The 12,775-nt window shown below is 43.9% G+C and overlaps 1 protein-coding gene across 2 annotated transcripts in view; it reads right to left on the bottom strand.

Moving 5' to 3' along the window:
- The window catches only part of LOC1274089 (protein TANC2), a 121,282-nt gene that overhangs the window by 105,646 nt on the left and 2,861 nt on the right, over positions 1-12,775 (bottom strand). For both annotated transcript variants that reach the window (XM_061640552.1, XM_061640553.1), the window contains exon 2: positions 519-1,762. In XM_061640552.1, the coding sequence (XP_061496536.1) occupies positions 519-1,692 (1,174 nt within the window). In that variant the 5' untranslated portion in view covers positions 1,693-1,762. The remainder of the gene's footprint in view (positions 1-518; positions 1,763-12,775) is intronic.

Below are 12,775 nucleotides of genomic sequence, written 5' to 3'. Positions count from 1 at the left end.
ACCAACATCAAATGCACCGACGGAGAAGTATTTGTGAAGTGGAAGGTGATAAAACGTCTTTTGCCGTACCGGTTGACTAGCCTTGATTTTGTTTTACTTCAGCAAAAACCAATCGAACGTCGTCGGTGTTGTTCCATGCGCGATGGTTAAATTTACAAGCGAAACCATTTTATTTGCAATAGAAGTATCCCCTCGGCGCTTCGCTAATGACGTATCGTCTGCCCTCGACGCTGCAGGCGCCGGTCGGTGCAAACGAACTGATTAATGGACAAATGTGTACCGAGAGCATCGTGCACGTACGATATTTTATGGCCCTCACTGTTATCAAGAACTGTAAATCGAAGATGTGAAAACGGCCTATAATGGTTTGATAGTAATAGAGCGTGTGCATATTATGACGGAAATGTCGATTTGGTATTCAATTATAAATTGAAGTATATTTTTGGGCAATATGTTTGGAAATTGTATCCTATTATTTGCCCTTTTTATGTATAGTAACTATGAATTGAAGAACCTACCTTTTTCCGCAATGTCCTGCAGCTCGGCTTCCGTTTCCTCTGTAAAATCGTCCCACCAGCGTACGCGCGTCTTCTCGCTTGTCCCGTACCGGGCAAAGTCAAACGACGAGTTCATCGAGTTTGGTTCGTACAGCGAGCTATTTCCCGACTCGTCGATGAAGGAACTGTTCATCGACAGAGCCTTGGCCGAATCGAGCAGATTCTCGTTGCTCTTCACGATTGCGCCCGGTTCGTTCCATCCGCCGGTCACCATCGGTACGACACCGAATCCGTGCAGTTCGCCATAGCACGAGGTGTTCATAATTTTGGGCAACTTTTGCATCGGGGCACCGGCACCGCCCGGGGCGAGCAGAAGCGCCTGCGTGTCTATCGCGATCGTGCGATCGATCGCGGACTGAGGCGTCCGTTCGCGTGGTTTTTTCTTTACCGTGGCGTAAATTTCAATCTCCTCGTACCGTTGCTCGGCGGTTTGATCGTGTGTGGGATATTCAAACACGTGTGGCAGCGGATGGTAGTGTTGCTGGGCCGGCTGCTGCAGTTGCTGATGATGATGAACGTCGGCAGCTACAACTAGCTTTCGAGGCTTCAAGCTGTCATTGTTATTATTGTTGTTGTAGCCCATTCCCACGCCTGGCTGGCTGTAGATGTGATTCAAATCCTCGTATGATTCAATGTCCAGGATGGCGGACTCATCCAGCGTGGTAATGAACTCGTCGGCATCTTCCGCCTCCCAGCAAGACCTGGAGGCAGCCGCTGCGACGGCTGCTGCTTCCGTTTCAAACTCAATGTCGATTAGTTTCGTCGTCTTGTGGAGCATATCCGCTGGTAGCGATCGGAATGGTTGCGACTGTGTCCACGGCTCGTACATCGACACGGGTCGACCGTTTTTCTTCGGTGTCGAACAGTGATGCGGTTGGCCGAGAATGAAATCCGGCACCAGTTGGTCTGGCTTAAAAATGGCCGCATATTCGGGATTGTCTGGATTGGTCGGAACGTACGACATGTTCATCAAACCACCACCGCATACATTGTCGACGGTGTCTCGCGCTTCCGTCACATCTTCCGTCTCGTCAACGTCTGCCGGCAGCCTCACGAACCCATCCATCAGCCTGTCGCAACTAGACGCATCCGAAAGGATCGACTCGTTCAATAGTTTTTCCTTTGATTGATCCATTCTTATTCATTCATCATCGAAGGTAGTTTACATTCAACACCGTTGCTGGTTTACGTCACTTTTACGATCCCTGTAAATGGAAGAAAAAATATCGTGCATTAATTTTAACTTTTGAAACACTGTGAAATCCTCCAAGTTGCATTCTCGCATGCATTCCAACAATTTCCTGCCTTACACTCAAATTGGCAATGAAATTCCTTTGCAGCTGACTCAGCGTTCATTGACCGGCCGTTGCAAGCAGCTTGATTTGAGCCCTAAGCCGCCAGATTCAAAGCCGGCCAAATTGAAGCACACCGGCAAAACATGGTTAGGGGAAATGGATAAAAATGGAATGCTGTATCGAAAGGAAACATCGGCCGAAGGTTCTGTATGTTCTGGCTGTTCGTGCCAGAGGGGAGAAACAGTAAACCCAAGCAACGAACAATGCAAATGTTCACGTGCCTGCGGACAAAATGAAGCTGAAAGACAACGAGGGAAAACTTATTTTAGCATTTTCTCCGTTTTCTATTTCTAGAAGCAAACGTGTTGCAATCCTACTGCTCGCTACTCGCTGCTGTTTTCTGCCATTTACTTTTATCATCATTGCAGTAAAACTTTCTAATCTGATATAAAATTCATTTTAATGGAAAAACATTTAGGGGAAGGTAGGTAAAGACGGACACTGCGGGTAAGATGGACACTTCTCATAAATGCATCAAAATGGCAATTTTCGAAAAAATCAACAATGCAGCATCCTAGCTTAAAGTTAAACAACACATTTGACAACATTTTTGGCATAATATATGCAAAATTGGTTAAATTCACGAACAAAATAAATTTTCAATCGTATGCACCCTTGTGGATCTAATTTGACTACTGCCGATCTTAAGCTCTACCACTTATATTGTTTATATTTCCGGATGTTTTATTTCATGAATGGGTTGTCGTGATCATTAATGAAAAAACAGGCGAAAGAACGAGAATGAAAGTAACACAAATTATTGTTTTCTGGTGGTTTAAACATTCTGACACCAAAGCGGGAAAGACGGACACTTTGTTGTAGGGAAAGATGGACACCGAATTTATTGATTTATTTTACTTCTTATATCAATTGGTGATGAATATATTTCTTCAAATATCTTAAATAAGGGTATTCCGATGCTATAAATCAATCAGTAACTAGAGAAAATATTGAAATAAGCGAGAAATGAAACACCGGTCAAAATAGTAGCCATTCGTTATGCTATTACTCGCTTGACGCTGATGAGGCGCCTCACGAAATCCAATATCTTGTCACGACTTCGACAACTTTAAGCAATAAAAAGATGAGGCATTTATACGACATTGTTCAGGAATAGATGAGAAATTTTATTGGATAACAAAAATTAAATGTTGAATTTTGACATGGTGGAAAATGGATTAAACTGTTAAAAAGTCCCTCATACTGGGGTCGTGGACTTTTTGCGGAGTAATTTCCTAAACGGAAGTTCTAAACCGTTGTTCTGTAAGCTAGAGCAACGTCAGCTGTAAGTGCGCGATATGTCAATAATGCTTTAGATGCTGCATTCTACGATATATTATAAGCGGTGCTTACAATTCCTTGAACCACGGCTGAATGAATCGCCGTTGCAATAGACCAAGAATTGGTTTATAAACGTACCAGGACCGTACCAGGAGAGCGATAGAATTTGTTAAAATATTGTAAAACTCTTCACTTTCTAACCTTTTCTACAGGTGTCCATCTTACCCTTCATGGTGTCCATCTTTCCCATATCAGGTGTTCGTCTTACCCGAACATTTCAAAACCGCACGAAAAAAATCATGTTTTTCATTCATGAAAAAAACGCAAAAATCGATGGAAACTTAAAAGTTTCAACACATTTCCTGATAAAACATGAGTGTAAGATAATATATGCACATTTTCATGGTCGTTGCACTTATATATCCCTAGATTTTTACTATTTCCCTTAACGTGTCCGTCTTTACCTACCTTCCCCTACTCATCAAAAGATTCCCACTAAACTGCTTACTCATTACAAACACAGGAGATGAGTATTTTAGTATAAAGCCCGGACTACATTGATCGTACTTCGTAGTGTAATTTCGATTTTCACTAGCGCATCTGGCGGCGGCTGGTGGAAGCTTTTTTTGGTCGTCGGGGAAATGGTCGTGTTGGATCTCAAAATTAATTAGTTTTTCCACCGTTTTTTGATGCAAAAACTGCTGGAATACTTGCCCGGCCTTTATTCTCCATATTGAAAACAATAGTAGGAAATTGCTACAAGAGAACATCCTCAGACGTTTGTTCGTACTTAAAGACACAGCATGAAGTCAGCATTTCCAGCATTTATTTCCTTGTTCATTCAAAACTCTATATGCAACGTTTAGCGGCGCATTCTTATGAAAAATTGAATGAAGATTCTTTCCCTCATTTTTTATCGAAGTGTTGGAACCACTCGCATAGATTGGCTAGACTTTACAACCATTTCCGGGAGAGCTGATCAGTCAACAATTAAAACCACATTTCTAGCAATCGTCACCCTAATTCAAATTATTTTCCATACCATACCAAACATTTCCAAGAACATTTTCTTCAACAAACGTTTCAGCATTGTGGGGTGGTGCACGTACAGAACACACACCCGCAGACTGGTAGGAAAAGTTAATCGAAGGGAGGCAAATGAAAGTAAAGTCTCTTTCCGAAGGGATGCGTGTACTGTTGCATTTTCCTTCCTAACAAACGAACAATTTTCCACCTCCCGGCTGTACTTTGTCCGAACGCAGGCAATCCTACGCGAGGCGGAAGCGGCAAGCGATCGAGTGAACGAGAAAATAAGACAGAATGAAAAGGGAATACCCACATCATATAACACCTTCCAGCGGGTGGCGCATAACCTAGCAGAAGTAGCAACGGCAGCAGCAGCAGACCACACTAACGATCATCGCATGCCGTCTGTCCCGGTGCATCCACGTACGCACACGCGTGGCTGCGTTTGTCTACTTTGCGTTTCGTTTCCCCCTTTCCATCCATCCACCGTCGGCACGCTGGAACATAAACGTACCACCCTGTAGCATGCCATACCACGACCGTGCACAAGATGAAAAATCTTTGCTGGGGGTTTGTTTCCCTCTTGCGCCGACGGTGTTTAAACATCCATACCGCCGCATACCCGTGTTTGCCGTTTGCTTCCGTTCATTAACGTCTAGGAATAGCGCCAACACCCTCTCGCTGTCTCTCTTTCATTCCGCCACACTCTGTGCGCGGGACGCGGGTCTCGGGCGAAGCGTACATTTATTTCTTCCGCACAAGCCGCGCATGAGACAATTTTTAAGATCATCCCCTATGCGCATTCTACCATCCCTCGCACTCCCGTTGCATCAGTGCCAAGCTGCACTCACGCCCTGTGGTCCACGATTGACATGACGAGACGTATGACTATGACGACGATGGGCGACAGCACGCGCATTACGTGCGTACACGTTTGCGTACGTGTTGCTTGGTGCGTGTACCCTCCTTTGCCACCGTTTCCCTCCCCCAAACTGCATGGAAAACCAAACGCCGTACCCAGAAGATTCACCCAGTATGACTGCACAGAGGGTTCTCCCGTTCGCACAGAGTTCAACGATGCTCTCATCCATCTTTTATGCGGCTGACAGAGTGTTTTGTGGTCATGTGGCTGTGCCGCTATACTTTGGGATGGAAAAGTCATTTTTCCTGCAACTGCAACGGTACCAGAACAGAACACTGAAGCTGCAAATTGCAAAAAATTTAAATGCCCTTCTGTTTAGCGAGCCTTATGTACGCATGGTCGTAACCTTTCTGCTACGGTGGTACCCCAATGGATGGTTACTGTGATGTTTGTATGTCACAGTGCTGCCTTAAAATATCACGCCCAGCATCATGTTTGGGGTGACAATTTTGTTTCTGTACGCTTTTTTGTTGTTTTTATTTACTTGACGTTAATAGGATGGTTTGGCGTAAGATTCTACAGCTCATGTGAAACATTACGCAATCTCAGTACTACGGTGAACGAACTTTTGATGGCAAAAAAGGTGTACGTTCATTAGAAGATTGCGTAAAAATGGTTATTTGTGAAGAAGATGTCATAATCGTTGTAATTGAAAATGATTTTATAGACAATTGATTTTAAAGGCTAGATTGACGAGTTAAGTATGATTGAAAGCGATTTTTAGTGTATATTCTAGCACACAGTTAAAGAGAAAACAATTGGCAATTTTATTATTGCAGCGACACGACAGTTCAAATTAAAATATCAATATTTCATAAAATTTTGTGGTCTAGAAATGGAATGATATGCATCATTACGAGAAAACACCATTCGCTATGCTTCAAAACCATAAAACCAACAGCGCATGGTGCTAATATTAAACGCTCCATTTACTACATGGATCACAGAAGACATAAGCACGGAAGGGTAGTTTTCCCTACACAATGTTTCCCCATTTTAAAGTGTGTTTTACAAAATTAATTCTGCAACAGATATGCAAACATCGTATCTTGAATCAGCGCCATTGATCTTTAAGTTATGCTTTATCCCTGACATTGACATAGAAGCTAGACATTCACTCCTTCACGTCGCAACTGAAGCACAACCAAAAAGCCCTATTCCTCCCCCTTTCTTCGGGCAAAGTAAAACTTGAAACGTTGCGCAGCGGAAGTGCTGCATAACGTGATTCATCTGCAATACCGCAAACAGCTGACCGAGTGCTGTCCGCTGCCGAGTCGCGTGAACATCATACCCGCAATGCACGCACGCACCAACTCTGGCTAGTACCATTGGTTCACCCAATGTGCCATAACTGCATCACGAAACATATGTGTACATCACGAACATTGCACACCGATCCAGACGTGAGCAAATGGAACGCAACGAAGCGGCGGTTGGCGTAGACCACTAGGACCCCACGGGCCTAGAAGTGGAGACTGCACCGGGCCCGGTCCGATGCCAGGGACGTAGGATCAGCGTTTGATGTGGCTAATTTTAGCGATATTTTGCACGGGATTTTAAAACATTCATCTTCATTCGTCTCCCGATTTCCTCTTACCCTCTACGTTTGTAACCTTCTCTCAGTTTTGCTTGTTTTCTTAGCGTTGCCTTGTGTTTGTTGTCTGTATCTTTATGTCTAGTCGGTCTAACAGAAACAGAGGGGCTATAGCTGTGCTGTGATCCACAACAGCGAGTCAGAATCCTACGCGATTTTAAAATTGAAACTCAAAAAGAAGGAGAGGATGCAATGAGAACCACTTCCGGTTTCGAACGATTTTTGTGTGTGTCTTCCGATGCCCTGCGTCGTATGATTAATAGATGTCTTTTTTTCTCTCTCGAGCTAGCCCACAGGGTTCGTGACTCAACCGAGGACATCTGTGTTCGATCTCGTTGTGTCAATGATGCCAAACCTTCAGACAATCGTATTCGGTTGTTAAATTAGCAAGCTTGTTAATGGCAATCCTACAACACTAACACTCTCTCACAGCACCACATCTGGTCGCCAAACTGCCCGACTGTTGGATGTCACCGCAAATGGAACCGACCGGATGGACATCTACTTTCGCGATGCTCTTGAAAACTACCCCATACCACAAACCCGTCGAACGGATAGGGTAGATGAAGCTATTTTTGGGTACTGCTGCACTTAAGCATTCGTTACACATCTCTCATCTTTCACAGCTTCACCTCTCGTTGCTATCCAGCTATCTATTTCCCTTGCAGACTGCAGTCTGAATTGTGGCAAAAGGCTGGCCAGATAGATTAAGAGCGAATGAAGATCTACTGCTGTTAAATCAATTCGGTTTGTTCGTGTTTGTTCACGTTTGTTGCAACAACACCTGATGATGTCATAGAGCGATTGTGCCAGACGTAATGGTCCTTTGTGTTTTAAGGCAGTTTGTTTTTTTGTTAAATCTTACAAAAAAGAGTATCCATTGGATGCATTCAGTTTGTAAATATCTGATAAATATCATTAAGTTTATGAGCCATATATTCAGCAATAATTATTTAAATTCGAAGAAATGTTATGGTCAACAATGTTTCCAAAAATACATTAAATGTTTGACAAACTATGAAGATGGATCATTTCTAATCAATAAAAAAAATCTACATGTTATTATTAACATTTTAGACTTACATGTTGCTGTTGCTGTAAAAACCTATTCTTATATTTTCATACTACTTTTCTAAGACTCAGAGATGTCAACATACGCACAAAATCTTCCCCACGACCCATTTCAAAGATCGTCGCACCCCAAAATCTACCTAGCAACATCCGAACCGTAAATCTATTAGACTACGCAATTGTCCGTCTCGTTACCGTTTATTGCGTAGGGAGCGCGTACACAACCTCCAAATACGCCTGGGACCAATCGAAACCCCAAAAACTCAAGGGTGCTCCAACCCGGGTCCATTCTGTGCAACATACAGTATGTCCCACCCCTCGTGGGCCTAGCGTAGTATCTGCTACCGGGTCGCAGACGACCAGGAATGTGCAGCAGCACCAACAATAACGCACGAAGTGTCTCTTGAAATTATTTTCAGCCGGCAAATGTGTGCGCCACTTCGATCGCGGCCTTAAAAATAACTCGTCCATTTCGTCGCCGCCGCATACCGCACGCGCACGGTGAGTTCTAGCCGGTCCGAACGATACGCTGCTCCGATCCCCATCCGATCGACGCGCGCATAAGACTGGCCGCGCGTCTGCCATTCCGACTGTAAGTGACCGACTGTCGGGTTTTGGGCACCACGTTCATGCACCACTATAGGTGTGTCAACGCTCCCGCACGCACCCAACAAACAGCTGACTTCAGTCGAGACGACTTTCGGACTTTCGGATGCACCGTTCGGAGATGCTCGGATGAACTGCAACGAGCGTTGGAATGCGTGTACCAAAATCAATATATGGTGGATGCATGCAAGAACCTCAAGTCGACTAGACGCCAACGGAAGCTACTCGATTTTGGGGACCAAGTCGATTCAATATCGAACGGACAGGAAAATGCATCGCCCTAAGTTGAATGCACTTTTTTTTGACACTCAAAATGTGTTCGTTGAACGATTTACCTAAGGAAAGGGCAACCGAGACGGCTTGCGCATTCCCCTGCGCTGGCAGCTTCGCTTTTAATCGTTAGGTGCAATTTTCGCCCCAGCTATTCGCTGGCAAAGAAATAATGCGGTTTTGTTTTGTTTTGATTTCGTTTGCTCCACACCGCGTGATCCTCTGTCTAGACATCTACATCTCTGGAGTCGGCGTTGAATTTGTAGCTGCACCGCCGCGCCCCGTTAGAAATACGAACGCAAATTTTTCATCGCGGGATGCGCACACTGTCGGTTCTTGCTCTTTGCTTCTCGGTGGAGAAAGTTAGTAAAAAGCGATGCCCACGGTGTGGCAGTTAGTGAAATGTGTGTGATCTTAAAAATAGGACCCTCGTGTTATGCATATCCTATTGCGTTGCCAGCGATTAGGGGAATGTTTTGTTTGGTGCGTTTCTTTTTCTTAGTGCGTCGTGCGTTACGCATTGCGAAATAAAAGATGGTGAAGATCACCCGAGCCAGTCCTGCTCTTTTTCTGTTTTTCGTTTTATAAGCACTCATGTGACTAGAATAGCAGATGAGACATATCTCTTATATCTCATTACATGTTGTGTTTATTCATTCTATTCATTTTGAAGTACTATTAATTGATCGTAATACCTATTAGGATGTCATAGAACAGTGATCGGCATGGAATGAAAATCTATAACTCTCACTCATCATGTAGAGGATGTTCATATTCATAGGATTTTCAAATTCTTAAACATAGCAACAAAATGCATGATGAAAAATATAAGAAAGGAAAAGTGCTGCCATCGGGGCGAGAAAGAACTGTCCTTTTTGTATGTCTTCTTTTTCTATTTGGCATAACGTCCTATGCGGACAAGCCGGCCTCTACAGGCTTTCGAGACTTTATATCCCTTTTTTAAACCTTTTTGTGTGTATCAATCATTAATATTTGACTATTTTAAATAAATGGCATCTTATTTGATGAATTTCAAACGATTTCTAGCGACTCTAAAAGCACGTAAGTTTAAATCATCAATTTTATCCTAGCCACAAATAGCTATACACAAATACCCGCTGCAGCTAGAAGCGCATGTTCGTTAGTCTAGCGTCATTCGTTCATACTCATTATTTCATTTTTACTGAATCGATAGGTTTGTGTTCTTGTAAAAAAAAAATTAAATAAACATTGCCTACTCCAACTATCGCACAATAAAATCTTCCAAGAAACTGGGCCTCATTTGTTCGATGCGCCTGAAACTACATTTTATGAGTTTGCTGGGGGTCTGTGGCTACCTACCAACAGTGTCTGTTTAGATGAAACGCTAGAAGAAAAAAAATACCACGAACTAGCATCTAGAACCTCAGCAATGCTAGCACTCGGTGTAAGATAACACTCTGGAAAACAGGCCGGAAATTCAGCAGCGGGAGGATCGGTATGATTTTTATTATCTTTCCTTCATCCCACTCCCTTCCCATTTCATCTTTACCATAGGCGAAGGTGTCAAGAGCGTGACAAATTTCCAGTGGCTGTTAATGTTTTATGTTCCTGTACAGGGGACGCATCTCGGTTTTTTTTTTCTCCCCTGTCTCATTACGGTGCCACTTCTCTTATTAAATTTTAGCTCAAGTCCCCCAAGCTTAGATGTTCTTTTACTGGCGAAGCACTTTCGGTCATTCCCACTATCGCCCTAAATCTAGGCAAGATAAGCCCAAATCCAAGGTTTATAGAACAAGGGCAACCTTTTTCAACAAAAAAAACTAACTACAACATTTTAACCTCAAAAACCCTTAGCATGCAATACCCCAACATTGAAGATAAAGGGAAGATGAAGCATCGTCGCGATGTGGCTGATAAAGGATGGAAAAAAAAATCTGATAGAAAAACAGAAACTGCTGCAAGCTTCAATCAAGAGTCGGAAATGGATTAGAGCAAGCAAACGCACGTAAAACGTTGTGTATCATGTTGTAAAAACAAACGCAAGGTTGTTTTAACATTTCATTCAACACACGTCCGCACAACGCACTCGAAATTGCTGCGAGGGAAAGAAACCGACAACCGACGCAACTGGGAGAGTCTTAGCACACGTGTACAGCGATGGACGCACGCTACACGCGTTACACATCACTCTGGCCGTGTGAGTACCTACCCTAACGCGATCCACGGTCTATCAGGCCAAAGACCTTCGACATTACATTCCTCATTCACGTTTGCGAGGCTGGTTGAGAAAACAGTGAACCTAACTCATTGTTTATCGAGAGGATGAATCTTCTCTCGCAAGCAGAACCATTCCCAACGCAAGATCCAGACATGCAGCACCATGATAAGCGTCGAGCGAAAGAGAAAGCGATAAGAAGGTTCTGCCCGAAAACGAGATGAGGTGTGATAACACGTGTTCCTGACACAAACATCCCCATGGTACATCTGCAGCACGATCAGCCAAGAAGCGAGAACTTTGAACTCGGAATCGGAAATGACGGGTACTGTACCTACCCACCGAGGGATGATCCTTCGTTTGTTGATCCCGTGGAAGGGTCTATACATAAACAAGAGGAAGAAAAATAAGCCCGAGCCTGTACTACACCCTCTCAACATAGTCGTGGCTGGCACGACACGGGAAGCAAAAGGAGCTGTAGTGAAACTGTCTTTTTTCCCCAGAACTAAGCGTCTCAGGTTTTCCGTGTGACTTCATCCATTCGTTTCTAAAACATGAGAAACAACCGGAAAATGCGGCATAGTTCAAGACAGTTCAATGACCGCGCGCGCGCGCTCGCTCGCTTCTGAGTGAAGATCCTGCGCGATCGCATGTACGCACGCTCGCCATGCAAGGCTTCTTCCAACGGGTTATCACACGTTGCACTTCCGACGCGTGATGTTTGAAGTATTGGTGGGATTTTTAGGATAAGAACGAGAGCTGCTGTTATTTTACGACCCGGTCCGTCGGCTACCCGGTGTAATTTGTCATGAATCGATAGTTTGGATCCCCCTTCCAACTGGCGTACCACGTGCCGGTACAGCATCATCTGGCAGGTCGTTAACGCGCACCCGCGTGCCGTTATATGCTTTTTAATGGAAGACAATAAAACTCTCCAAAATATTGCAAGTCTCCGCGTGGGTCAGAACCGGTGCGTGTCTTTTTGGCCCTTCGTAACAGGCTGAAAGGATACGACCAGCACGCATCTCCCTATCCTCCACTTGAGACAGCTATAACTAGCCAACCAATCCTAGCACTTCCGCCTGGAACTATTTTTGTTGGAAAAGCTTTTGAGCCAGCAGAGCCAGTAGCAGCAGCAGCAGTTGCATTGTTTCAAGATGCAGAAGCATTAACGAACGGCTCATAAGTGTTGCTAGACAACTGCATCCGTCAGCGATGCTGCACATCATTTATCATCGTTTGCGACCGTCGAACGGTACCATTCACAACCCCTGGTGGGTAAACTGAATACAGTTGAGATTGGTGATGTTCGAAGGACCGGTTTTACAATTAACGAGCTACCGGCTAATGAGCAACAGTTGACGCTACCACCATTAAGCCTGTGTTTCGATGCAATTCAAATGTACCGTAACATAATATGCTCTAGCTATATTACAATTAAACGTTCGATCCTTTGAACTCCAACAAGAGGTAATTTATCAAGATAAAATTTACCATTGTGAGTATTATAAAATTCTAAATATTGTGCATCACTCTGCATTCTATATCAGAGTTAAAAGTACGGTTAAATTGGTATAGCAAAGACTGATACGATTTATTGAACACATCATGATGGAACACTTCAAACAAGCCAGAATGATGGTGCCATAAACGGCTACTGTTTGACGTAACATTTCACCCCTAATGAGTTGCTGGATGATCCAACGCAACATGCCCAACGGTTGTTGGATTTTGATTTGACAACAACTCAATCTCCTAGGAACATCCCAATATGCAATGGGGGAGGGTGTGTGGAGAACGATACCAAGCGGTACAATAAATCGCACAAAAGCATCAATATTTTCCAGCCCATTGGTGTCCCATTTCGAAGCGGCCTACTCCTCCTTCTCACCAACC

The sequence above is a fragment of the Anopheles gambiae genome, chromosome 2 (genome assembly GCF_943734735.2).
Source record: "Anopheles gambiae chromosome 2, idAnoGambNW_F1_1, whole genome shotgun sequence".
Lineage (NCBI taxonomy): Eukaryota > Metazoa > Arthropoda > Insecta > Diptera > Culicidae > Anopheles > Anopheles gambiae.
This window is presented reverse-complemented; position numbering and strand designations above follow the sequence as displayed.